Raw genomic sequence first — 26,769 nt, 5'->3', positions numbered from 1 at the left:
AGCTTTTCTTTTTCTAAGTATCTGTGTACATAATAGCTGAGAAATGTGTGATCAAGTCAACACTGTATCAATGCATAGACATGGGAGCAGAATTAAGCTTACCATTTACTTATACAACTTCCAGAGTTTTCAGTGCTTAGCCACATGACCTCATCAACCCTTTGCTAACAGCTTTTACAAATAGTTCTACTATACTTATTTGTAACTAGAGACTTTTTCCATATGCATATAAAATGGCCAAAGGTTTAAATCCACTTATTGCCATCCATTTCTATAAACATGCAATTTGTACAGGTGGCAAGTATGACTTTACATTACCCCCAGAAAGCATCCTCAGTGCAAACAGGAATGAATTTGGAAATTTGGCAGCTGTTTCACCCTGCTGTTTCATCCACTAATGCTAGATAGTAAATCTTTTATCTGTAAATTGGTTATCACAGCAGATGTTTTTATTATCTACCTATACACAAGTAAAAATTATTCAAGCAACATTCTATTAGAAATCCTAAAATTGCTACAAAAGAAAAAACAGCCAAACACTAAGTTCAATTCATAGCAAATACTACATTTCCATCGTTTCAATACTTTGTGAGGAAAGAGGAAAATCCATTTTAGTGAAAAAGTATAAGCATATGTGTATAATTTTAAAGATCTTAGTCCAGTTAAGCTTTCCTCTAACAACAGATTCTTCTCAATTATTTAATCAAGAACTGACTTCTAAAGCCCTTTAAATGAAGCCCTATTTAGAGAACCTCCATATACGTATCTTCTTACTCCACTCATCAGCTCTATTATGTGCATGTGCTCCCAACTAGGATCACCATAAGCATAAACAGCTTAGACCACTAATACACCTCAAAGGGCAAACCCCATCAATGCTCACGTAGCCCACATTAAGAACCATTCATATCAACTAACAACCATTCCAGGAAGAGCTTTTAGAAGAGCACATCTAGGCTTTTAGACCTGAAGCACAAAGAGCAGAGTTCTGTTTTTCCTCCAAGACACTACATGAAACTTGTACCAAATTGGTAACCACACATAAACCATGCCTTTAAAGCCTGTACCATGGCCTTTACACAGTATTTGAGAATTTTGTCTAGAAACTGATGAAAAAGATTGTCAGACACTGAACTTCATTTTCATGGATGAAATTGTACTTTGGAACAAATTCACACCCCTTCCAAAGGAAGAACTCCACCACAACTTTATGCACAAAGCCAGCTAAGCAGCCCCTCTTCTGGCTGTTTCTCATTGTTCCTTTCCCTATCTCCCACTTCACAATTAAATCTTCAGGACCTTAACAGTTCTAATGTTAATGAAGCTATGTATGCTATCAAACTACAGAAATCCTATTTTCTGGTAAAGAAGTACATTCCATAGGGTCAGGTATAACGATACTCCTGAGATTTCAGTGCAATCCTAAATTTCAAGAAAATATAGATGCTACTACAGGCATAAAATATTCTGCCTTTGCAAAGAAAATACGGTATTTTCAGAGCATCTACACAGAGCTCAATACATTAATGAAGAATTCTCGTCTTTCAAAGTCTTTTCACTTTCCATCCTGGTGGCATTTAATGCTAAAAAATTAACTTCGGAATAACAAGTAAAGTTCAGCATATTTACTACTAATTCAATAGGCAATAGATGATACTGTCTTGTGGCTAGAACACTGGGCAGACTTTGTAGCAAGGTTGTGTTTGTGGTTCTGCATCTGATTGTGTGTGTGACCTTCAGCAAATCAGTTAATTCCTCTGCAAAGTTTTGAACTCCTTGCCCCAAACAAGTGTTCTTAACCTTCTGCTCTATCCAATAAATCAATGCAATGAAAATAATGCAATTACCACCATTGGACTGTTACTTCCAAGCTTGCAGAGTAGAATACACATTGAGTAAGAAATATTTGCCAATTCGATAACAGTCATCAATCAAATGAGGAAGATTAGAATCTGTGATAGATGTTAATGTATCAATACCTACTAAAATCATTCCTTCTGGAATCCTGTGGTGCTGGAGAAGTTGCCCTTAAACAGTAAAAAGCTATGAGCGTATATAGCCTCAAAAATGCCAAGTATTAATAAGTAGTTCCATTTCCAAGGTCAATATTCTTTTTATCTCAGGATGACTCACAAAAGTGTAATCAACCAAGAATATCTCAATTTACATCCCACTTTCATTTGTGTAGCAGTGACAAGCTGTTCCATTATCTGTGGCTCACAGTGCTTCCAAATTCTGTCACAGATGCAGTAAAAGCAAGACTGGTAGTTATTTTCTGCCTACAGAATATATGGGAGGGTGTGGGGGTGGAGGGGCGTAAGAAAGATGGAAATTCCATTACATTTATTAAAATTAAAATTATAATTCAGTGTGTTTATTAATCCTGATACTTCACTGAAAAAAAAAGTGACTTCCTGTTAGTCCTAGATTATATTATCTAGTGAAACATTTTAATTCTTTCAGGGGCTCCCATGCTGGAAACAGAACTGTGAATTTTCTACAGTGAAAACATGCATTTTTACCACATTCTTTCTTGGACTCTGTATAGAAGAAAAATATTTGCTTTTATATATTGAAGAAGCCTTATTTTTCCTCTGTCTTCTTTGCCCCATTTGGTAATTGAATTTTAAGGTGCAGAGGTAAAGGTTTTTAAGATATACTCACAACAGTGCTGAACATCTCAGCCTTTTAAGAAAGATAAACCAGTCTTTTATACGTGTAAGGAAGATGCACAGTGTTTGGACCACAATATTCTCCAATGAAGAGCATCAAGGTACAGTGCAGTTTCCAAGAAAAAGAGTGACAGATACCGCACAAAATATATTTAACCAAAACTTCTGTAAAAAAGCCATCAAAATTATGCAATACTAAACGGGTCTCACTACAAGCAAAAAAAAGAAACTTGTCAGAGCAAATTGATAAGAAATAGGAGAATCATCCAAAATTTTCTGACTTAACCAGAGATCATAACGCAAGAATCAGGTCACATAATATTTGAGAATTATGGATCGAACACAACCACATTTAGGTTGTCTATTAAATCCAATACATTTTTTAGCCATGTCAACAAACAAAATTCCTGACACATGTAGATTTCAAAGTTACATCCTTTATTGCTTTAAAATCTGAGGCAGCCCTCTTTAATCATTGCAATCAGGCATATGAAGTTATTTTTCAGAAGTTGAAAGTATATTCCATTGGATTCCACAAATTTCTTTTGCTGAAGACTATAGATGTGATGCATATTTCAAATTGAAAATACATTCACCTTCCATTATGTCTTCGCATTTTTTTTAAAAGAATTCAATTGCTTGAAGAATGGAGCCAGAATTTCCCAGAAATGGCCAAAGGCATGATCTTTTTTATGTAATGCCACAGCAGTGGGAAATGCAGAGTAAGACGTATCCATTTAATAGCTTCATCTAATATGCATTTGTTTAAATTGTTCTCTTAATGTAACAAGACATGTGAGGTATATTTCAGTATGTAGGTGTCTACAAGGAAAAAAAAATTCCGTAAGAATATGTATCCATGCAGACCTTTCATTGACACACCACCAACAGAATTCATTCTTCACCCCGTCAGGAATGTTGACCTTCACTGTCAGGATCTTCAGATTTTCCCCTCGGTTAATGGCCAGAATCTGAGTGCAAACATAAATGGCAGAGACAGATGACACACAAAATATCCAAAAGATAAACTTATCAACATTTGTGTACGCGCTTGCTTGACATTCTGTAGCAAATCATGATGGTGGTACAGTAAATCAGTTCACAAAGTAATAGGTTGTACAGATAACATCCACAATTTAAACACAGATTAAAATCACACCGTGGCATAACAAAGCATACATTTTTCACTGTCTGCAATCCCAAGATTCAGTTTTATCTTAAATATCTTACAACACAAGTCAGCATGAATTTAGTTGGTTGAGTAATTTTATAAGCCAAATTAAAACTCAAGAAATGAATTGAAAAGTAATTACAATCAGAGCTGGAGATCACAAAGGGAAAAAGTTAGTCCTTGATTTTGTTTCCCAAGAGCAACCAAATTTAAAATTAATTGTAAATCAGAGCTTGTGACACAAAGGTAGTCAGCTCAATAAGATGAATTTTCAGTTATTCACACCTAGCTCATAAACAACTGAAAATATTGTAGCTACACTCTTTACATTAATATTAATGCTGCAGCCTTATAATGCACGCACTTTTCTGGCAGTCTTGCGTACACAACTGCATATTCATGAACTAAACATAAATCTCGCTGCAGAAGTGCTATCTGCATGCAGTTTTATTTTAAATGAAAGTCTGATTCCCCCTTTAAAGACGGGATGGCAACGCAAGTGGTGGATACTGGAGGATACTAGTGGGCGCTTCCTAGTCTAAACTCACTCTGAAGATGAGGAACGGTCACCTGAAAGAGACCTTACAATTTAAGTAAAGAAACTCACCAACCAGGGAATTTTAGATACAAAATAGCACTTAGAAGCAGCTACAAATAAAACACGTTTTTAGAGTTCCTTTTCCCTTCCAAAATACTTTAACGTGCAAAAACAGAAAATAAAAAATCTGCTAGAAGTTGACATTCCTGTATTACTACACATGTTGCTGTACGTAGCAGGCCCTAAGCACTGTCACAACAGAGCATTCCGTGTCAATCATGAACTTTAATTCAATCACTAGCTAACTCAGACATGTCACATATGTTAAATACAATGGTTTAAAATGACTCCAGGACATACTACCAATTTATATTCCTCAGCCCTACTGCTCCTGTGACATACCAGGCCTGACATATCATTGAACAACAAAGCTAATAATAAAGATTGCATGTGAAATATTATAGCATCTGGTACCTTGACTGCCAAAGCAAATGTTTTCATGTAGAGATTAGAAAGACACATTTTAACAAATCAAATGCTTTCATGTTTATTCTGATTTTATTTTTAAAAAGAGAGAAAAGCTAAATGTCAAGCTAAAATGAAATCAAAATGATGCTCAGGACAAAAAATGCATCTGATAGAATTATAATGTCATCATTCACCACGCTGTTCGCAGGGTCAAGATTTGCATCGCATTTTCCACAGGCGCTCCGTCTGTGGAACGTGTCAGTCACCTCAACTTAAACCAGCTGCACTGCACTAGCTAATATTTTTTCTACTTTTTTATTCTGAAAAAAATCTGCCTCTCCTGTTTGAAGTGAGATGCGTTCAGAGAACTGCTATCATCTAGGAAATGCTCAGTGAGGAAAGCAATTAGTCAATTTCTCTTCTTAAGATAATGAAGATATATATATTTAATTAGCATTCAAATACAGCTTTTCTAGACAAAGTAATCTTTCAGTTCTGGAGAAAAGACTGCTTTTATGCTAGACATGAACAGACCCAGTGGAAGGGTTAAGAGCAAAAAAAAATACAGATGGTTAAAAAAAAGCAAGAACAATTATTTAATCTAGTCACAAAATGCATCACAAACCTAATTCTGCTTATCACAAAAATGCAACATCCTTTCTATTTCACAGCTCTCCTCTATGCCCCAGATTTACTCAGACTCACTAAGTTTTGTATATTTTACCAAGGACTTTAATTTCCAATTCTTTTTTAAGTATGAGATTGAAACAGAGCATTTGCCTCAAACATTATACTTTATGAATAAATTCTTTTCCTCCCACCGATTCAGCCTTCTACAAATACACGAAAGCAACCCAAAGCATACACAACTGCTGAACTGCTTACAATTAGTCAATAAAATAAAATAAAATAAAATAAAATAAAATAAAATAAAATAAAACACACTCCTGAAAGACTTTTCATTTAGTTGTGGCAGCATTGGTATAGCTACCTAACTGCATCCTCGAAGAGCCCAGTTCTGTTCTCTCTGCCGCCAGGGGAAGGAACCATGGCTGAAACTCCTCGTGATAGCAAGACAGTCCGGATGCAGGGACCTACAGCCATCCGACTGTGTCAAAATCTGGAGTCAGACTTCCTACACAAGTTCTTTCTTATTTCACATCCAGTATTTTAACTTTTTCAAGCAAAAAACCTGGCTCTGTCTCTCCCAGTGTCTCATCTCCATCTTTCCATGGCATATCTTACCACACAGAATGATGCCTTTCAGCAACACAGAAAACAACGTTGAACTACCGCATACACAACTTCAGCTACACGCAGCTGTACAACCACAGGACCAAACTACAGCTTACTGAACACCGTTTGACCTTACTTTAAATATACTCTGCAAGTCACCCCCAAGGCTGCAAACGCTTTGGTCATAAACAAAGTTCACCCTCTTATAGGTAACACAACAATCTACTTACTGCCTGTTCCCCTTAAACTCTGATTAAAAAAAAGAAAAAGTTTTCTTTCCTTATTTCATCATCAAATCACAAAAGAAAAACAAAGAAAGCAACTAGAAAACTAACAAGCAAAAATCTTCAGAAAATTGAACAAAATATTTTTTTTTAGAAAACAGGGAACTTAAATAGCAAACTGCACACATCAGAGATGATCATAAAATGTTTTTTACTTCTTGACTAGCAAAAACGAGCCCTGATATACCCAGGGCCTTGAAACCTCAGTGAAGCTCAAATGACTCCGATTTGAATATTTCTCTACTGTGAATCTTAAATATGTTAGAATAGGCAGTATCAGTAGTACTCAGGAGATGAAATACAAGTAAGAGTGCAGAGTCAACCTGCGATTACAGGAGCACCAGCAGCAAGAACAGTGGTTATTACTTCACTGGAAAGCAGGGACAAAAAAAGAGGATTTAAGGTTACTGATGAAAGGATAAATAAATCAGAACCGCTTGAGTTAAACCTAACATCAAAAAGATACAAAAAGGACACGTCCTGGATGACAAACAGTGCAGCCACATGGGCAGAGTGCTGAGCAGGTTTGGGAAATCCGGTTTAGAGCCCTGGCTCTATCTGAGCAAGGTTTCTTTATGTAAAACAGGGAAAATAACGATGCCTTGAACAAGAGGTAAATCATACCGTCATCCCAGAAAACACTCATATGCCCAATCCACATTGCGTAGCTCAGCATTAACAGCTCTCAGTGCAGGGAAAGCTCGAGTCTTTGACTGCTGAGGTGTCCATTCAACAGAAGAGCAGCCAAACAAGAAGCAATTTAGTTTTTCACCTAACAGCATTCATACTGTGAGGAGTGGTTGGAAGAGCGTTTAAAGGTAACCCATATATGTTGTGAAATAGTTTGAATAATAAATCCATTTCAAGAAATAGGAAATCATTGATAAATTCAAAATATTTCATTGTTTTAAAATGCTAATTTTGCATACAATAGATTATTCTGCTGTGGAATAACGCAGCCAGAGAATATTTCTGGATGGAAGCAGTTGACAATTTTGTTTTAAAGCTACATAACTGTGACCAAACCAAGAAACAACTCAGTTTGCGTGTAGTAATGAACCTGGATAAAGGCCCTGACAATTGCACTCACTGCATCAGACTTGTCTTTGATCTGTAGTAACAGGGGCAGTCTAGCTATCAAGACATCAGCTTCTCAGACACCAGTAAATTGGCTTTGTCCCCCAGTTCTTTTTCCAGTCATGTGGAACTGGACTTGGGACTTAGGATAACCTAAGATGTCTCACATAAGGGAACACCGTTGACTTTCAAAACAAACCCATTTTCAGGGGTTCTGCAGAGCTTCTCTATCTAGATTGTCTAACTTTTACATGACGCTGCTGCTGACAAGAGCTGCTATTGTAGATCATCTCCAATTTCAATTTTCTGGATCCTTCCCCCAATACTTCTCACCAGTTTCACCTGACGAGCTTGGTGCCAAATGGCTCTGAGCATTCTAGCCATAAGCACAGTCTGAGGGCTCAGTGCTGCAGCAAGCATCCAAAAGAAACAAAGACTAAGTTTATCCAAGTTTGCTTCAAATACTTACACTCTAACCAAGTAACTTCCACAACTATGCAATATCCCATTCTCACCCCACACAGACAATAAATTGTCACTTATCCTTTATCCCTCTCCTGATAAAACTTGTGCGCTTGTCACTTGTGGAAGGAACTGAGGGCATGGCACTGATGCTGAAAATAAGTCATACCAGCAATGAAATCTCTGATCCCTATGCCATTATAAATATTGCTTTAATGAGAATTAGTTAGACAATAGACATAGTGAAGATACAGTCCTCTATTCTGTTTGTTAGTGCAGAGATTAACAGCTTTGACCTGTATTTGAAGAATTTGAAGTCTATTACATTCGGTAACTAAACTTCAAAAGCAAAGCTATCTGTGCTAATTACAATAGTAAGAAAAAGAAAAACAAAATTTGAAGGTGTACCTGATGATGCTGAATATTTTTTATATTACAAGAAAACTCATGGTATAGCTGGAATTTATCAATATCTTTTTCATTTCCATTTTTGGATGACACTTTTGCCAAGGCTGACTGGATACAAATGTACCTTTGCTGACATCTGAATAAAAGAAACAAATGTTAATAGGTATTTTAGCATAAAACTTGCAAAAAGCTATTAATACGTATTAAATAAAAAACTGTGTTTGGTGTTTATCCAATTATAAATTATGTCAACTCTCATCAGTCACAGACCTACTACATACCTTAATGCAGAAACTGACCTGACATATACTGACTGGAACATACCAAGGGAAGAAATTCAGAGAGTCCTCAGGAAATGCTGAACACAGACCTTCTCATGAAAGGGATGGATAATCAAAAGCCACCACCTGGACTTCAGTTTGGTCAGTTATTAGTTCAACTTTACAAAACAAATTTTGAGAAGTTGCAGAGAACGTTACAGGAGTAATTTATGTTCTACAAACAAAATCTCTTTTGAACCTACCCATCCTCAGAACACATTTCTTGCTTTGAGCGCCTAACGCCCATAAAATTTTTCATTATTTTTACAAGTAACAGGGATCCCAAATACAGCTTCCTGAATGCTCCTTGAGATTATTACACATTTAGATCAAAATTACAATTTAGATCAAAGAGAGGTATCTGTGAAGAATTGTGCATCCAATTAAAAAGCTTCTGGTGGTCAAAAAAAAGAAAGGGATAGTCTGGTAATGACTGAACATCCTTTACAAAACATCCCCTCCATTGAAATTATCACACTGCTGTGCTCTAGCCTTTTGATAAAGTTGGCCATTGCAATGAACAGCAAACACAGGCCAACTAAATAGAACCAAACTAATCCAAACCAAACCATATGCTCCTAAGAAGGTACCTGTTATTTGATAATTGTGTTCTCTGTCCCAGATGGTATACAGCAAGGAGGAAAAAAAAAAGAAAAAAAAAAGGCAAAAAGCAACAAGCAACTCTTACTCTGTTACATGAACCTCCCTGAACATGACAAATACCTTGAAGTCATTATGTAAGGCAAGAAAATTTAAATTCAGCTAACACAGTAGAAGGATTGATAACTCCTGCTTTAAGAATAGTCAGTCGCTTGTCTGATGGACTAGTAATGCCAATATTAACTGTCAATAAACACAATTACACTGACTGATGTCAAGCACTAAATATTGGAGCAGCAGCTACAGCAAACATGCCTTTGAAAATCTATAGCTTGAAATAAGTGCATGGAGAGAAAATTTTTCCTTAGAGAGATCTCTCTGTAACTGCAAGGGTGATCAGCTCTATATGGAACAGAGCCATGGATAATTTGTCAGTCTTGAGGAGTCACAGTATCCTGCTACACTCAGAGGAGATTTCTCCTCCACTGATGAGCAGATGGCCAGAAACACCAGAGAATGTCTCCAGCACAAGTGAAGGAAGAGACGTAACAGTAATACTGTTTTCAGATCATTAAAAATTGTGAATCTGCATGACAGGAGACTGATTTTTACCATGTAACCTGGAAAAGTTTAGAAAGCAAAATTCAAACTTACAATTTCCTGATGAAGTCCAGGGTATCTTTATCCTTAGCAAAGATATCAGCCAGAATATGCTGTACTCCAGCCTCTACTTCCTGGATATTTGCAAGTCCTTAGGGGGGGGGAAAAGTAACTATAAAAAAAGCTAATATGAAAAATTACACAACTGCAGAAGCACTAAGAAAATATAGACGAGCTGAGAAAATTTGATGCAAGTTATCTGTTGGATTTTCAGGTTTCAGTGAAGAATTTCAGTTCACTGGATTTTTTTTAAGCTGTGCTTCCTTTCCAAAGCATCTGTAACTGTTACATCTTTGGTAAATCTGAACTGATCAATGCAGTATCATAAATCAAAATGGCATTAAAATGGGGGAAAAGTAATAGTTCTGTGCGTTTGCTGTTAACAGATCTTGGCATTTATGACAGATGAATTATTTACAATAGTAAAATTGGACATTCAAGTGTAATTTGTGAGGTTGTAATAAAATGAATCAATTGCAGCAGAAGTTTACACATTTTGCTGACTGATATGGAAACAGTCTAAAAACTCTGCAGGCAATCCTGTCCTTTCTCTGTGTAATAGTTTTGTTTATTTCCACAGTTTTGTTGCAGGAGTTTGCACGGCGATGGTTCTGAGATCAGGGTAGGCTCATCCTATCCCACAAAACACTGTTCAAACAGTGAAGTTATAAAACATCTCCATAGACAAAGTATTATAGGGATCTAACAACAGAATCATTCAGCTTTTCAACACACATCCCTCACTTCAAAAGACCAAAAAAAGTAGCACATTTGTCTCCTTAGCACAGCAGTTGATCTGTAACAGAACTAAAAATTAATGAAAAAAAAGTATCTTATATTTTAAAAATCAATCTATATAATCCTGCTTCTAGCAATGGTCAGTAACAAATGGTTCAGAGCAAGAATCCTACAGTTGGCAGATATGAGACTAACAGTCTAGCACAAAACACATCGTTTCTAATTCTGCTGTCTGGTAGGTTGCACGTTGAAAGAGCTTTTATAATACCATTTAGAAAAAATGCATAGCTCTGATTACTAACATTTTGACTGAATTCACAACCACTAGGGAGCTGAAAGCACCTTTCTTTCATTGTTGGATTACGGCACATGAAAGAATGCAGTATTTGTCTTCTCAAAACCATTCAATTTTTTTTTTAAAAAACATATCTTAAAAAGATTTGATGAAAACTTTTCTGCACAACAAAGCACTCCACTTTAACAAAAACTCCCTCTGATCTCAAACTGTACATAGGCTGTCAAACTGGCTTCCAAGTTGATAAAAGTGATCCAGTTTGTATATGGCTTCTGATGCGCCTTTCAAATTAAAATGATTATATAAACCCAACTACGTTATTTTTAGAAAAAAAATGAAAATAAGTATACTGATTTTAAAATCTGAAGTGTTTATGCTGCAACAAATAGCACTCCCCTTTAAATGCACCCTAAATAATTTATGTCAATTTCCACCATGAAGATTTCCTTTTGGCTCCTGAGACCAACAGAATAGTCAGATATGTGGTTGCAATAGACTGCTTTGTGACGTTTTAAAAAGCAATAACTAAATTATTATTTGGTAACTGATTCTCAATGCAAAGTTAGGATAATTCTATAAACAATACATAATAAAATAGAAGATACAACTGAAGTGGCAAGAGTAAGAATCGCCCCCACATAGAAGTTGAACACTTTATTATAAAAGTCAAAAAGCAAGTACTGGGGCAGGGAAAAAGAAAAGTACTTCTCTATTTTAACACCATACAGAAGGCTGCAACAATCTTTGTATTTTATTGTCAGAGATTGCCCCCTACAGATTCACCCATAACTGCATTCACAAAGAAACACAATTCTGCAGCCTATATATGAAACTATCGGATTGTTAAAGTTCCTGCTAAAATTTCAGCAATTACATCTTATCCAACCCCTACTGTCATCCAGTAGCAAAAATTCTCCAGCTCATTCCAAGTTAGCAAAGCCAGATGTTATTAAAATATGCTGTGATGGGTGAAATTTACTTAAGTAAACAGTATAAATATAAACCTCTTCAATCTATATACAATCTGTGTCAAATCTTCAGTTGACAGTTCAAATACGAGCAGAACCACAGAGAGGTCTAAGGTATGCAGTACACTTTCTCCCTCTTTCCGGTAAATACAGACTTGCCCTATAACATCTGCGGACTTCTGTCTCTTGTATACCAGAATTATTGCTATTTACAACACACGCACACAAAATAAAAATAAAAAAAAAAAACACAAACAGGAAAGGTTGGAGAACTATGGCACTAAATTTGAATTCTATTGCATCTTGCTAAAAACTGTGGAATTTAAAATAGTTAAAAAAACTTCCAGCAACCTAGGGACAATTAAAATAATTCTTCTTTTCAAACACTAGAAATAATTCAAGACATTAGTGCTAATAGAAGCAAAGCGCTTACCTTTGACATTGGGTCTAATGTACGAAAAGAGATTGAGTTCCATAGGATTCTGCAGGAGAGAAAGAGCTGCAGGTTCTAATCCCAGCTGCTTGGCTCTCTGGGCTTTGGTACCTTTACTCCCAGTTTTATAAGGTGCAGACTTAAACAAAAAACAGTTATTAAAAGGCAAGGAAATATTTCAGTTATGCTATGTACATTATGCACGATTACACTTAAACTAAGGATGATCTAAAAAAATGAGTAGTATACTGACCACATGGTCCAATTCTTCGAAAGTTCTGCAGTTTAATAATGCTGTGAATAGACAACCTGATAGTTTCCCCTCTTTCTTCAACTTCTGTATCATTGTATGTGTCTTCTTTGCAACAGAACTAAAAACATAGAGAGATATTAACAGTTACATTTCATGGTGGATTAAAAAGGATTTTTGTTTTGACCTTGTCTAGTACACTGCTGAAGATCTCTGAAACCTGTGAAACCTCTGAAGATTTTATCTCATGCTAATCCCTTAACAAAATTCTGACAATTCAAAAAAGGGTTCCTAACCATCACTCTCTTTCTCTAATTCAAAGTAGCATCAAAATGTGTTGTGGTAGCCTTAAGAAAAATAATCAAACAATAGAGAACATCATTACTGCTATATACATTTTTTGGAAGATTACTGGCCCAAAAGCCAAATAAAAAGGTCAAAAGTTAAATCCATGTCAATGAGCGCTTACAGCTGTAATTCATACCAAAGTAGTTCTGCAGCATGAAGGACAGCGTACCAGATTTTAAACCTTAATTAAGATACCTGCGACATTACCCTGCTGCAGACAGTGAAGGTATTTTGTTATGATTTAAATAACTCATTCAGACCATCTCAGGCGACATTCCCTCTTTGGAAAGAATCTTTTCCTAGGGCACAACCTGGGAGTAAAAGCTGTTGCATGAAAAACCATGTCGACAGAAGAGCTCAAGTCTGTTCCCTTGTCTCAAGAGAGTACATCCACACAAAATCAACAAGGAATGAGAGCAGTCTCATCCACCCCTGCAGTGGGCTTTGCTGATCACTTCTTTGCTGCAATGGTCCAGGATGGTTTAGTCTACCCTCCTGGTACACTACAACCTCAAGTAGTGCTCTTCACTAGAAAGCTTTGCTGTTCCAAGCAGGAAGTCAAGGGATTCTTAGCAGCTCTTTTTCTAAGACTGCAATTTATATCTAATTGGTCTACATATTTCCAGGATCTATAAGCTACTAAAATTGCAGACATAAAAATATTATTTTTTTTCTTGACAATTAATAATGTTAGATTTCTTTTTACGTAGACTGAAAAACAGATAGGCATCAAGCATAGCTACTTCAGTTTTCAACTTTCTTCTTTAAAAGTTCCTTCATAATTGCAGTGTGTACAAAATGTCAAAAACAGGGGATGCAGAAGCAGCAACAGGTTGTTACTCACCTCTTTCCCAGCTACCTCCCAGTAACTTACTTACCGTAGCTCTTCCAATGTTTGCTGCACTTCTCGCAAGGCATCAGCCTCCAGATTATTGATGAGCTCTTTTCGATATCGAGCAATAAAAGGAATTGTGTTTTCTTCTTGAAAGAGGCGAATTAAGTTCGCACATACCCATGGCTCAACATTTGTTCTTTCTGACAAAACCTGTAACAAGAAAAAAAAGAAACAACACACCACACAACAAAACACTTAGGAAAGGTAGCGGATTGCTTTAAACAGCCTCTTACTCAAGTTCAAAAGCAACTCCAGAATAACATGCTAACCAGCTTTGTCCCTGACAACAAAAGATGTGAGTCTTCCCACACATCCAACCACCACAACCAGTACTTCAAGAAGACATGTAACAACCAATGTTTCCAAGAACTTGTGACTACAAATAAAAAAAAAAAAAAAAAGGAAAATAGGGTCTCTTGGGAATAGAATTAAATAGGATAAATAACAACAAAAAAACAAACAGACAAACTGCCTGTGGCAACACAGAAAACTTCAAGCTTTTTTTTGTTTGTTTTAAACAAACACCAGTACATCTCATGGTTAAACAAAAAATAAAAAACAAAACACAAACACAAAGCTGATCCAAATTCAACTCTGCCAATAGAAACTAGCATGATATTACCATAGGTTTCAAGATTAATCAAGTCTCACACACCTAAAAATGATTTTGTACAAACAGGGCTTTCTACAGATAGAATTACAGTGCATCAAAAAGGAAATGAGGACAAACTATATAGCTACCTTATCTTAGCAATGTTTTAACTACATTATTTTACTACAATTATTCCCATAGACAGCTGATTTAAAAGCCTTTCAAAATTACGAGGCCTAAAAACATAAAAACTCCAGTACAATCACACTCACTACATTTAGAGCAACAATACAGTACAGATCATATGGTCTACCTGCATTTCCAATAATATTTTAGAAGAATCAGACATATAAAATTTTATACCCTTTTAAGTAGGCAGTACTAAGCATGATATATATTGAACTCATATTAAAATGTTCTATAACAACAGCTAGCAAGCCAGAATGACAGCTATCCTAAAACTGTCTTTATTTTAATGGCTTCAAAGTTAACATCCTACAAAAAGGAAAGATGATACCTCCCTTGATGTCACTGTTGTTTCAAGAAAGCAAATTCCTCTTTCATGGTACTGCAAACCGGTATACACTCTTAAATGAACCTCTACAATGAAATGATCCACACTACCTAAACCTTAAATTCTAAAACAGGCACCCCAAATCTTTCAGCATCCATTCCTGTAGGAGTTTCAGTTGGCTATACCAAAAAACTTGTGTTGATACAGAAGAAATATGCAGCAAACTGTTACAGGCAAGCTTTATACTAAGGGCTGTGTAAGTCACAGATGTTAGAATAATGTTAAGGTTTGAACTTTTAACGGTTATCAACCAACATTTATATTTATACATATATTATGACAATTTAATCAGAGGTTAAATGAGTACTTAACAGCACAATGACTCTGACATTCCAACTGATGCCAAGAGGATTCAAATTGTATGTTAGAGTCTAAGTGCAAATTATGTAGGAAATGATTTCATTGACACCTAAGAAAAGGAAAAGATCTCATACCTGTACAATATCCCAGTTCATTTCACATTCTTCTTTTACTTTGTTGCCTCCTAGATTTTTTACCGGCTTTCCTTCAGGAGATGTAGTCGATTTAATCTTTTTAAAAGGTGGTTCATCAAATGCAAAATCCTCCTCAGATTTCTCATGTTTCGCTTCATTTCCCACTATAGGAGCACTTGTTGACGGTTTTTCATCACTCTCTGAACTCTTTACGTTCATCCCTTGGAATGAATTTGCTTCCATTTTTTTAGGCACTACTGGCATTTGATCTAAAGTTTTCAATTCAGTGCCTACATCTTCTTTCTTAGGTTTTAGAAGTTGCACCCTATTATCTTCTGCAGGAGCAATAGGCAAGGATAGATCCTACCAAAAAGACATTGAAACCATATTAAGCATTGACTTATAAACTGGCTCAACCACATTTCAATTAAAACCATGGAAAACTTGAAACCAGACATCGTTTTCCCCAGAGAAGTCTCCATCTGGCAGGGAAATGCCAAGCCAGACATCAAGTAACCTGAAATATTTCTTGTGTGTAGGAAATAAAAGGATAAACATACCAACCAGACCCACAATTTAAAAGAAAGATCAAATTAAATTATCCCAGAAAGATTTAAGTTGGGCTCTCATTCAGAAGATATCAACCTACAGTCCTTACCTCCACTAATCTGAACAAAACTGGGCGCAGCATTGCATGGAAGCACACTTCCAATTAGGTATTAGGTGCAAAATGGGAACTGGAACTGAGATTTGGTCTGCTATTGCTTAACTTTGGACAAGCCACATGTTCTTTCCTGAATTTCCCCAGAGATCACCTTCAGAGTCCAAGCATTTATTTCTCAATATGCCACGTATGTCAAAATATTCAGAAACATTAATATAAACTAGAAGTACTGGCTCCTGTCATGACCTAACCTCTCATGCTAATCTTTGACAAAAGACAACTAACTACTGATAGCAATATATCACAGATTCATCATAATAAACTTTACTGGGTTGAACAACTGTGCAAGGAAACATAAGGAAACAGGACTTATTTTTGATGTGGTACTGAGCTGGTGAAAATGTAGAAGACATCAAAGGAGTAACACACAAACCAGAGGCATTATGGTGTTTATTTTTCATTACTGAAAAAACAGTGATTTTTATGTATTTTTGTTGTTGAAAGAGATCTTCATGGAAAACCCTATCAATAATCACTGGCTAAAATTTTTAAGGAAGAGTCCTTAGATCTGGGACAGTTAAATACACAAGAAAGCCATATTTATCAAATCTACTTAATCTTTATGGTAACATTTGAATCAGATGAGCTGATCACTCAGTCATGCAACTGAGTGAACCACCATTGGACAAATTCTACTTAGGTTACTTGCCCTCCATAGTACTTGTCTCTTGCTTACGGATACTCACCAATTCTTCTTTTATTGCTATCTTTTTGACCTTTTTCCTGGCCACAGCTGATCGTGGAGCAGCAAGTTTTTTAGGTTTTGCCTCATTTTTCTTTGTCAATCGAGGTCTCTTGGCAACTTTGCTTTTTGGCTCCCACTCCTCTTCTTCCTCTTCTGATTCAGAGCTCCTGAAAAACAAACAAGTAAACAATAATGCTTGTGAGAAGAATGAAAAGCAAGCCAATGAGTGTTTTCTGACACAAAAAGAAACAAACAGGACAAATAAATAGAAAGACAGTCACACTTAAAAAACACAGGTCTTTCCTGTTGCAGAGCTAACGGCTGGAACAATTTACCGAGCTTTCCTGAGGCTCATCACTGGCATGCACACACATTTGAGTCTGTTTCAACAACTGGCAACTCAGTTTCACTCTAATTTCATTGTGAGCATGAAGCAGCAAAGGTAGTTTGTGTTTTACAATTTAGAAATTGTGTGCACTAATAATTTTTAATAAACCTCTCAGAAATTGTGTTGTTCTTGTGCTACCACTCAAGCTTAGCACAAATCTTTAAGAAAACTGTTGTGACATATATGCCAAAAATATATACCATACATAAATGAAAAAAAAAAAAGCCACCATGGAAACAGTAATCTTACGAATTAAGAAATGGAGATAGTTCATCATCTTCTGATATAAGGGCTTTGGATTGAGATTTTACCCTCCTTGGTAGAGATGTCATCTGAAACAGAGTGGAGAAGAAAGAAACAGAACATTTGGTTAAAGTTACAGTTTCTCATTGAGCCCTTTAACTCACTGCCAAGTGTGTCCTCATAATGTCTTCACCAATCACAAAAATTTCCTCCAGAGAAAGTTTAGATTTCTTAGTATCCAAGAATTTAGGCCACAGCAGCAGACATTCAACAATCTTTTCAATTTAGCCCACAGACAAACCAGCACTAAAGACTCCAATTATTTTTGTACTCAGTTGGAGGTAACTATTCCAGCTGCATGTAAAGCTATCCTAGCAGAAGGAATACTGGTTCCCAGACATATTACTGTGTGTCAATTGCGTACTGTGCCAGTCTTTTCTCCATCAGTCTTCTAAGAAATACAGAAAATAAAATTAAAATCCAACAATGTGAGCTAGCATATGTTTTTGATGTGAACAGTATTGCAAGATTTTCCATTTAGATCTAGAATTTCATCTCTGAAGACCAGTTGTTGCTTGTATGCGTATTAAAATCAATGATTCTGAAAGAGCTGTTTGTTTTCCTTGTAAAGCAAATCCAGAATTTACTTAAGTGACAGTTGTCAGTACCATAGTAGAAGAATGACTATTGGAGGCCCACATCAAATAGCACTAGCTATAAGCTTACTTGCAAAATAAAAACCTGGAGCAAATGCCATGGTCAGTAATAGGTCAGCTCTCCTGTACTGCTTCATTGACTGCAATCCTATCAGGTGAACAGTCAGAACATGCCTATAACAGAAAAACAGATCTCCACAGAATATACACAAAAAAAAAGTTACCTTATTACCTTATTAGCTTCTCGGGTGACTGTTCTTCACCTGGACTTTCGAGACACCTGCAACTTCACCCAGACACTTTGTTTCTCAGTTTTCCTTCGCTCTTTACAGCTGAATGGTCATCATCATAGTCCTGAGTTAGTTATAGATTTATTCTTGTTGCCTCAGAGGCATGAAAATAATGTTTCCATTTTATACTGTACTTCACTCTGTGAATGGGAGAATCAAAAAACATTATTCATATCTGCAACACCAAGATTTCCACAATTAGGTAGCACCTGAGTCAGATAGATCTCTGATCTCTTTTGCAGGCACTGGGACACCTTTCAAATGGTCAAATTTCACAGTTCTTTCCATTTCCAAACTAGGTATTCAGCTTAAATATCATTATCGGTCATACTTCTTTAGCTAGTCCAACCAGTATTTTTTAGTATTCCAGGTAATTCTGGAAGCCAGTAATCAGTTTTCAAACAGTCTAATCAGCTTTTTCATAATTATCCCTTCACCACAGAAAAGAAAAAGGCAAAAGCCAACAAATCTGTTCACTCACCTAAGGTCAGCATTCCCCTTAGATAACACTACTCTCTAGACTTCCCTACCAGTTTTGGTCACTGAGCACACTACTGTGGTAGTTCTCGGGCTTACCCAAAAGCCCCACTAAAATGAAAGCATCATCTGGAGAGCCTGAAGAGTATTTCCATCTCCCCTCAAGTGGCCGAGAGCTGGGTCTCAAAACATCTCAAATTTTGTACTGTTACACTAAGCAAGGGCAGAGCAAAAGTAAAGCTTACTCTATGAATTTAATTCTACCTCCTGCTGTTCGACATTGGTGACTGATTTAACTCTTTCTATGAGCACAACAGGAAAAAAGCTCCTTGTTTTACAAAGCCAGACATTTTCCACAAACATATTAGCATCTTCTCCTGCATTCTTAAATCTGACTCCACTCGTCTTCATCCAATGCACTAAATGAAGCAGAATTACCAGGCAGCAAATATAGAAAAGGCACAGGAAAGCATGAAATAGAATAGGAAGTAATATGTTCTATGGAAAAGTTTGATGTTGTTTGTTTTTTTTTTCCCTTTTGATTTCTTGGATTTTCTGCTTAAAAATAATTAGACCATCTTTTTTATGTTTGCTGCAGTCCTTAACAAAGATGGAGAAGTATTGAATACACGTGGCAGATCCAGGTGATCAGCTTAGCACAGAACCTCTCCTTTGCCCCACTCATCAATAATGCGATGTCAGCTCTTAAATGCACGTAGCAAGATGGGACTGGTCTCAGCTAGATTAATAATATAATTAAAGTTGAAGCACTGATTATCCACTAGATTTTTCTGAGAAGAGCAGTAACTTGCTCCTGAAGGTGTTGGTACATGCACTCAAAGTTAATTTGGACTAAGGTAAGAGATCAATATAAAGCACACTTATTTCCAAATAACTCTCTGTGAGCAGACAAGCCATGGTCAGAAGCTGAAATGAGCCAAAATGAATCCTACAACTCCAAATAAAAGCCAAGAGCATCTGCAAAATGATTATCAAACATGGGGTATCACAAAGTAAAAATAAAAATAATCTGGATATTTCACTGCGAGGTGAGGTCCAGTCACAACCACCTCCCCTTCTAATAAACATACGTCCTGAACTAACTGTACTCAGAACAGGAATCTTGCAGTTGCTACCTATATTCTTTTTGTATACAAAGAATCCTTTTTTTGATTCAAGTCCACAAACACACTTCTGATTTGATTCCAATTGCCAGACAGCTGTCTGCTAAATTTTCCTCCTGAGCTGCCTGCACTAGGGTGTGCTAACACCTACAGTTAATGACTAAGAAAAACAGTTCTTCTGTGATTCACTGCAGGGGGAGGCAGGGAAGAGGATGAAAAAGCAACGAGTCTAAATGCCACTGGTGATGATGAACAAATATTACAAAATTTTTATTTTTTAACTTAAAAGACAATCCCTGAAGTGAGGCAGGAAGACGCAAGAAAGAGGCAAGCACAGATACGCTTCATGAGGGGCGTCTAAAATGCTCATTGCACTGACTACACGACAAAGCACTGATAGGCTACTGCCTGCTCTGTGCTCCGCTTCTACTTGGATACAATTCCCTGTGTTTCGTGAAGGAGACTTGTCAAGAGAAGCAAAAAGACACTCCTCCCTCCAATGTTGAGTGAGCTAGGAAAGACGTTATTCATCCCACAGCATACTGGGATCAAACCAGGGTGAAGCTGGCCACTCATATTTTTCAGATGGACTGCCCTCAGTGGCAAAACTTCCTTTACCACTTCCTTCTCTGTAGCCTCCAGGTAACCATGCTCCCAGCTAAGCGTAGGCAAGGCCTGGTTTCTACCCCAAGAAAATAAACTACAGCTTACACAGAACTGTGCCCCTTTCCCAAATCCAGAAAACTCCACAGCTGTAGAAGAGCCAACTACAAGGCTGACTGCTTCTTGAAAAATGAAGAGTACTGAATTTATACCAAAGAGAAGCCTGAACGAACCTTTTTTATCCCCACCTGTGTCTCTGTTCAGTGTTGCTGTACCTTATGGCAAGTGGTCGCAGTGCCTGGATTACTGGTGTCCCCTGCACTTAGCACCTGAAGAACCTAAACATGCAGCACGCAGTGATGTGCACAACTATCTAACCACCCTGTGTAGGATTTCACTGGCTTGCCATTCGGTGTATTCAACTCCTACACCTCTGTTCTAGAAGCTCTCCTAGCAGCCAAAGCCAGTAAACGTCCAAGTGATGTTTGCTAGTACATTGCTTTTTCTTATTGTGTGTATTTGCCAGAAATTTTGTGGTAATTAAAAAGGCTGTTCCTTGAGAAAACAAGATCTTAACAGTCATCTTGCCAACAGTATTTTCACTTCTACGAGAGGCAACAGGAGTTAGGAGCTTGAAACTTCTGCCTTGCACAAGCAGCTCTCAACTCATTTCATTTCAGATCTGTCCACATATAATAATCTGCATCTGTGCAATAGGCTGAAACCTTAACACAGAACCTTTTCCCCTCTTCAAGGGAATTAAAACTCTTCGGCTCATCTGCCTCACAAGTGACAGAAGGCAGCATGAAACTTCTCTGCTAGAAACACCCAAATTCTCTCTGCTTTACACACTCAATAATCACTAGAGGCTTTCTTCTCCACAAAAGAAAAACAAAAACATTTCAGGACATTCTTCAAAAGTACTCCCCACATAAAAAAGAAAGAAGACTTTGCAGAATTATTACGCTGTCCGATGAGGAAGGCTTGAATCTATTTAAATAATTGCTATTGTAGGTAAATATATTTTCCAGGTCTACTCTCCAAGCAGTTTTGTTACCAGTTCTCTTGCTCCCAACACTTTTATTCTCTCCATCCAATGCAAACTCCATAATGCATCTGAACTATCCCAGTGGCTGTACACTTCTCCCTGGCTGACAACTACTCATTAAAATATGGTGAGTGTAGTTGAATGTTGGGCCACACCAGGACCAAAGAGAAGTGATGGCGTAGCTCTTGTTACACTTCACTGAATCTTAATACCAGTTTGCACAAAACATACAGCAAGGAAGTAATCATTCTGCTGTTCTCTCTTCACACATCTGAGTTCTAGGCAGTGTGTGGAGTGTAAGAAGATTACGACTTTAAGGGCCTTATTATGTTAAAGAGCAATCCAAGTTTCATTTAGAGACTTTAGAAGGATGATATTCTCTTCATCCTCTCTATTCATGCAAAGATACAACCTATTAAAAGTTAATTTCATAAGCAACTACTTTGGCATAAGCAACTACTTGCAGAAGCAGAAGTTTTTAAAGTCCTGAAAACAAATGTAATTAGAAGAAAAATAAACATAAACAAACAAACAAAAACTCTTTTAACCCCACCATCCTCCAAGAACTCCAACAAAACCCACAACTACCACAAGGCTACGTAACTCAATGACTAGACCAAAAATTTTCAAAATTAGAAACTGCTCCACTGATCCTAACAAACTGTGTAATCTTCTACAGTGCACACTAGGAAAAAATAACAACAGTTTAAAGTTATAGAAAATATTATGCCTCTACAATATGATCAAGCAAACGTCATTATGGTAAGTTTAAATCTCACAACCTTGCTACATTAAGTCACATAAATCCTCATAAAGAAAAAAGAGAAACATAGATCTGAAGATCAACAAAGGCAGCTGCACCTTACAACTCACACGAAGAGTTTTTTCTACCCGAAGGCACATTAAAAAAAATAAAACAACAACAAAAAAAAACTAACCACCAAAACACACACATTGCAATTTTATTTCATTTCAGTAACTGCAAAAAATCCTCTAGCAGAAAAGGACACAGAAACTTCTAAAGCTCTTTTTCCCATTAACTTCAAGTAACGCGTTCCTTCCAGAAAGGAAATCTGTCTATGTAGGAAGCTCCTCAATCACTGCTCTGCAGCCTCTGCTTTTGTAAGAAAATAGCAAGGATAATAAAATTTTGCATTTTAGCTTTTCCTAATATCACACAGTCCTAGCCAACCAACAGTTTATTATAACATCAAGCGTCTGGGGCAGGACATAAAAAGCACTACGGTTCCCACATGACAAGTGGATTTCAGACCATTATTAGCAACAGCAGAATGGCCCACTCTAATAACTATATGTAGGCTTTTAACAGTTTGATTTTGCTTGTCATTTTAAGACACTTCCAGTGCATGCCAGAACTAAGACAAAATCAAAGTGTGAGCATCCTGTCAAGCAGCATAGAGGAGAAAATGCTACACAGACCAATGGCAGGGACTTGTACTGAAATTACTGCTCCATAAGATTTTTGTCATCTGTAACAACTAAGTTGTACTTGAAAAATATAAAACCAACTTACTTGCGGCTAAAAACTTGGCGAACTCCCAGACACTTTTGCTGGGAAAAGCTAGTGCACTAGATTTCCAACTTTCTTTTCTTACACAACTGCCAGTCAGGACTACCTGAGAAAGGAGTCAGATACCAATCAGGGGACTCCTGCGCTAACTGGAAAGTTACAGCCAGAAACAAAGGGGCAGGCACGTAGGGTGCGTACGTACAGCAGAACGGCCCCAGCACTAATCATCAAGGAAAAGGTAGATAGTGCAGAATCACTTAGGTTGGAAAAGACCTCTAGGATCACGTAGCCCGACCTCCGAAGCACCACCCCCACTGCAGCATGCCAAGGCCGCACCCTGGGCGCACTCCTTGCTGCCCAGATGTGGTCCTACATCCGATGCTTGGGCTGGACCAAAGGAGCCACCTGCACCATGGGGCGCTGCCAGAGGGGCTGTGCACTGCAAGGGACAGGGCAGCGCTCTCCGTGTACTTCTCTTCCATGTGCTTATCTCGGACCACCTATGGGAACAGATGGTGTTACCGCAAGGGCAAGGGGCTTCTGAGCCAGCACGGCTGCCGGATGACGTGTGGCCAGTTTCCTCCGGCCCAGCAAACCAGCCACAACGCTCCCACTGGGTCTGATTTAACGGGTTTCTTTCTGAGGGACAACGAAGACCTCCCCTGCATGGTAACAGCCGCAGCACGTTTGGCCATGAAGGTGACACTCATTTTGGGATCCTGGGCGGCACGTGGGGAGCTGAGATAGCATGGCTCGCTGCCGCGATGCGCTGCAGCCAGACCACGGCTGCCGGGCCCGGAGCGGGACCGAGCCGCGGGCACCCGCTGCGCGTCCCCTGGGCCTGCCGGCGCCCCGCTGTCCCCGCAGACCCCGGCAGCACCGCCCGGGGCCGCGGCAGCAGCCACCTCCCGCTTACCCGCGGGGCTCGGCTCCTCCAGAAAACGCCCCCCGTTTCCACCCGGGAGAGCGGAACAAAAGGAAGCCCCCCGCCCCGAAGGGCGCCGGGGCCCGCTCCCCTCCGCCGCCAAGCAGCCCTGCCCTGCCCCGCTCACCCGCGCACGGCGAGGGCCGGGAGGCGCCCCCAGGCTTCGCCCCCCTGCCGCCGAGTTTGAACGGGCCGCCAGGTCAACCCCGGCCGTGCCGAGCCGAGCCGCCCCGCCGCGGGGAGGAGCAGGAAGCGGCAGCCGCGCCGCGCTGCAGGAAGCGGGCACCGAGCGGGGCGGAGCGGCCCCGGCCCCCGCCCTCAGCCCCGCTCCGCCCCGCTCAGCCCCGGGCTCCTCCGGCCGCCCGGGTGGCGGTGCCCGCCCAGCCCCTGCCTGCCCCAAGGGGTCTCCCGCGGCCGGCGAGGCCCCCGCCGCCGCCAGGTGGCGCTGGGCGCCGCGGGGCCCGGGCGCTGAGGGGGTGGGGTGGCTGGCTGCTGTGGCGACGCGGGGCCGGTTGGGGAGAGCGGCTGGAAGCGCTTCTCTCGGTTTTGTATCAGCGGCAGCCGGCGTGTGACACAGAATCACAGAATCATTAGGTTGGAAAAGCCCTCCAAGACCATCTGGTCCAACCATCCCCCTACCACCAATGTCACCCACTAAACCATGTCCCTAAGCACCACGTCCAACCTTGCCTTGAACACCCCCAGGGACGGTGACTCCACCACTTCCCTGGGCAACCCCTTCCGATGTCTGACTGCTCCTTCTGAGAAGAAATGTCTCCTCATTTCCAACCTGAACCTCCCCTGGCACAACTTGAGGCCATTCCCTCTAGTCCTATCACTAGTTACCTGTGAGAAGAGGCCGACCCCCAGCTCCCCACACCTTCCTTTCAGGTAGTTGTAGAGAGCAGTAAGGTCTCCCCTGAGCCTCCTCTTCTTCAGATTAAACAACCCCAGTTCCCTCAGCCGCTCCTCACAGGACTTGTGTCCCAGGCCCTTCACCAGCTTCGTAGCCCTTCTCTGGACACACTCCAGGGCCTCAATGTCCTTCTTGTACTGAGGGGCCCAAAACTGAACACAGTACTCAAGGTGCAGCCTCACCAGAGCTGAGAACAGGGAGACGATCACCTCCCTGCTCCTGCTGGCTACATTATTTCCTGATGCAAGCCAGGATGCCATTGTCCTTCTTGGCCACCTGGGCACACTGCTGGGGCAAGGGCTGGTGCTGTGGAGCCAGTGGGCCAGCGCCTGCTGCAACATGAAAGATGCCCTGGCCTTTCATCTAAGCTAATAACAGAGTGGAGACGCAAAAACGTCTAGGTTCAGTTCCTGGCTGACAGGAGTTTGGAAGCTATTGGAAACGTTTCCACTGCTGTTGGTAGGCTTTGGATCAGAACCTCAGTGATACGATGCATCTTTTCTGTTTCTCTGAGGTAAGGTTAGTTATTTTTCGCAGGGGTATTGGGAAGCAGAAAGCATATTTGTGTGACACTGAGATACCATGTCAAGGGCAAGCACAGAAGACATAGAAATAAATACATGCTCTTTCTCACAGCCCACTGGAAAGATAAAAAATATGTGGATCCAAGTATAAATTGGACGTTTGTGTTCCTTTACCTCATGCAGACTAGAACCTGCATTATTTCCCCGTATAACTACACTGCAAACATTTGCTGCAAACATTTGTTGAAAAATTTGCAAACATAGTGCTGAAAATACTGTCAGTGTCAGTATTCTGTAATTAAGTTTCAGATTAAGTTATGCTTCCTAGTGATCTCCATATTTATTCCTTTTGCATCTATATCTCCTAAATGAACTTTCAGCAGCATGCTTGTGAAGTCTGTCTCTTACGTAAAGGTTAATGGGTGCTGGTTGTCTGGAGTCCTCGCTATAAGAGTGGAGCAAGCAGGCTGTTACAACGAAACTGCCTTTCATGCTTCCATTACCGTAAAAGGTCTTCTGCTTTGTATCATAAATATTTGTAACTTGTGGTCATAACTACCAGCTAGCTGTCCTCAAGTCTTGGAATGGTAACATCTTAAATATAACTAAGGTGTAATAAACTTAAATAATTCATAATTTTTCATCTTGACTTTATAATAAATGTGTGTTTAACGGTCTGGAATTACTTTAACCACAGTAATGTTCAATGCAGCCTCTGTCTTTCCATGAAATTTACCTGACCTCTACAGCTTTCAGGGGACCAGAGAGAGAATTGTGCACATACATGTCTTTATGCATGGGGTTATATCTGTGATGCCAGATCTTCAGCTGATATAAACTGTCATAGCTCTGTTGGTTTAAATAGGGCCTATGATTTACAAAAGTCGAGGATCTGACTCATAGACCTCAGTAGGACTGTTCACATGTTTAAAGGTAATCAAGTATATAAGTGTTTGCAGGCTCAGACTGATTCAATTGAAATTTTTGTCCTAGTAAGTACTGTACAAAGAGTAGTTTAGTCTCATATTATGGAAATATCCATTGCTAAGACTAAACTCTTGTAATCTAGCCAGCTAATGTCATACATACGAAATCATGTTAGATATTCAGACAGTTATTCAGCTCAAATATCTTTATTTATAATAGGTAAATTTCTGTTTTTGTTTATTTGTTTGTTTGGTTTTTTTGTGTTTCAGATCAGATGCTGCTCTC

At 39.0% G+C, this 26,769-nt stretch overlaps 1 protein-coding gene across 5 annotated transcripts in view; it reads right to left on the bottom strand.

Annotated features, from left to right (window-relative positions):
- The window catches only part of SRBD1 (S1 RNA binding domain 1), a 127,550-nt gene extending 103,120 nt beyond the window's left edge, over positions 1-24,430 (bottom strand). For 4 of the 5 annotated variants that reach the window (XM_083829100.1, XM_083829102.1, XM_083829103.1 and 1 more), the window contains exons 1-11: positions 24,245-24,430; positions 18,352-18,549; positions 17,470-17,552; positions 16,834-16,999; positions 15,424-15,786; positions 13,807-13,973; positions 12,584-12,701; positions 12,331-12,469; positions 9,891-9,987; positions 8,317-8,452; positions 3,540-3,643 (exon numbers count right to left, since the gene is read on the bottom strand). In XM_083829100.1, the coding sequence (XP_083685226.1) occupies positions 3,540-3,643; positions 8,317-8,452; positions 9,891-9,987; positions 12,331-12,469; positions 12,584-12,701; positions 13,807-13,973; positions 15,424-15,786; positions 16,834-16,999; positions 17,470-17,552 (1,373 nt within the window). In that variant the 5' untranslated portion in view covers positions 18,352-18,549; positions 24,245-24,430. Of the gene's footprint in view, positions 1-3,539; positions 3,644-8,316; positions 8,453-9,890; positions 9,988-12,330; positions 12,470-12,583; positions 12,702-13,806; positions 13,974-15,423; positions 15,787-16,833; positions 17,000-17,469; positions 17,553-18,343; positions 18,550-24,244 lie in introns of all 5 variants that reach the window. The other variant, XM_083829101.1, reaches the window with a different exon arrangement.
- Positions 24,431-26,769: the final 2,339 nt, after the last annotated feature.

The sequence above is a fragment of the Anser anser genome (assembly GCF_964211835.1).
Source record: "Anser anser genome assembly, chromosome: 3".
Lineage (NCBI taxonomy): Eukaryota > Metazoa > Chordata > Aves > Anseriformes > Anatidae > Anser > Anser anser.
The sequence above is the reverse complement of the archived record's forward strand: the minus strand, read 5'-3'. Positions and strand labels throughout refer to the sequence as shown.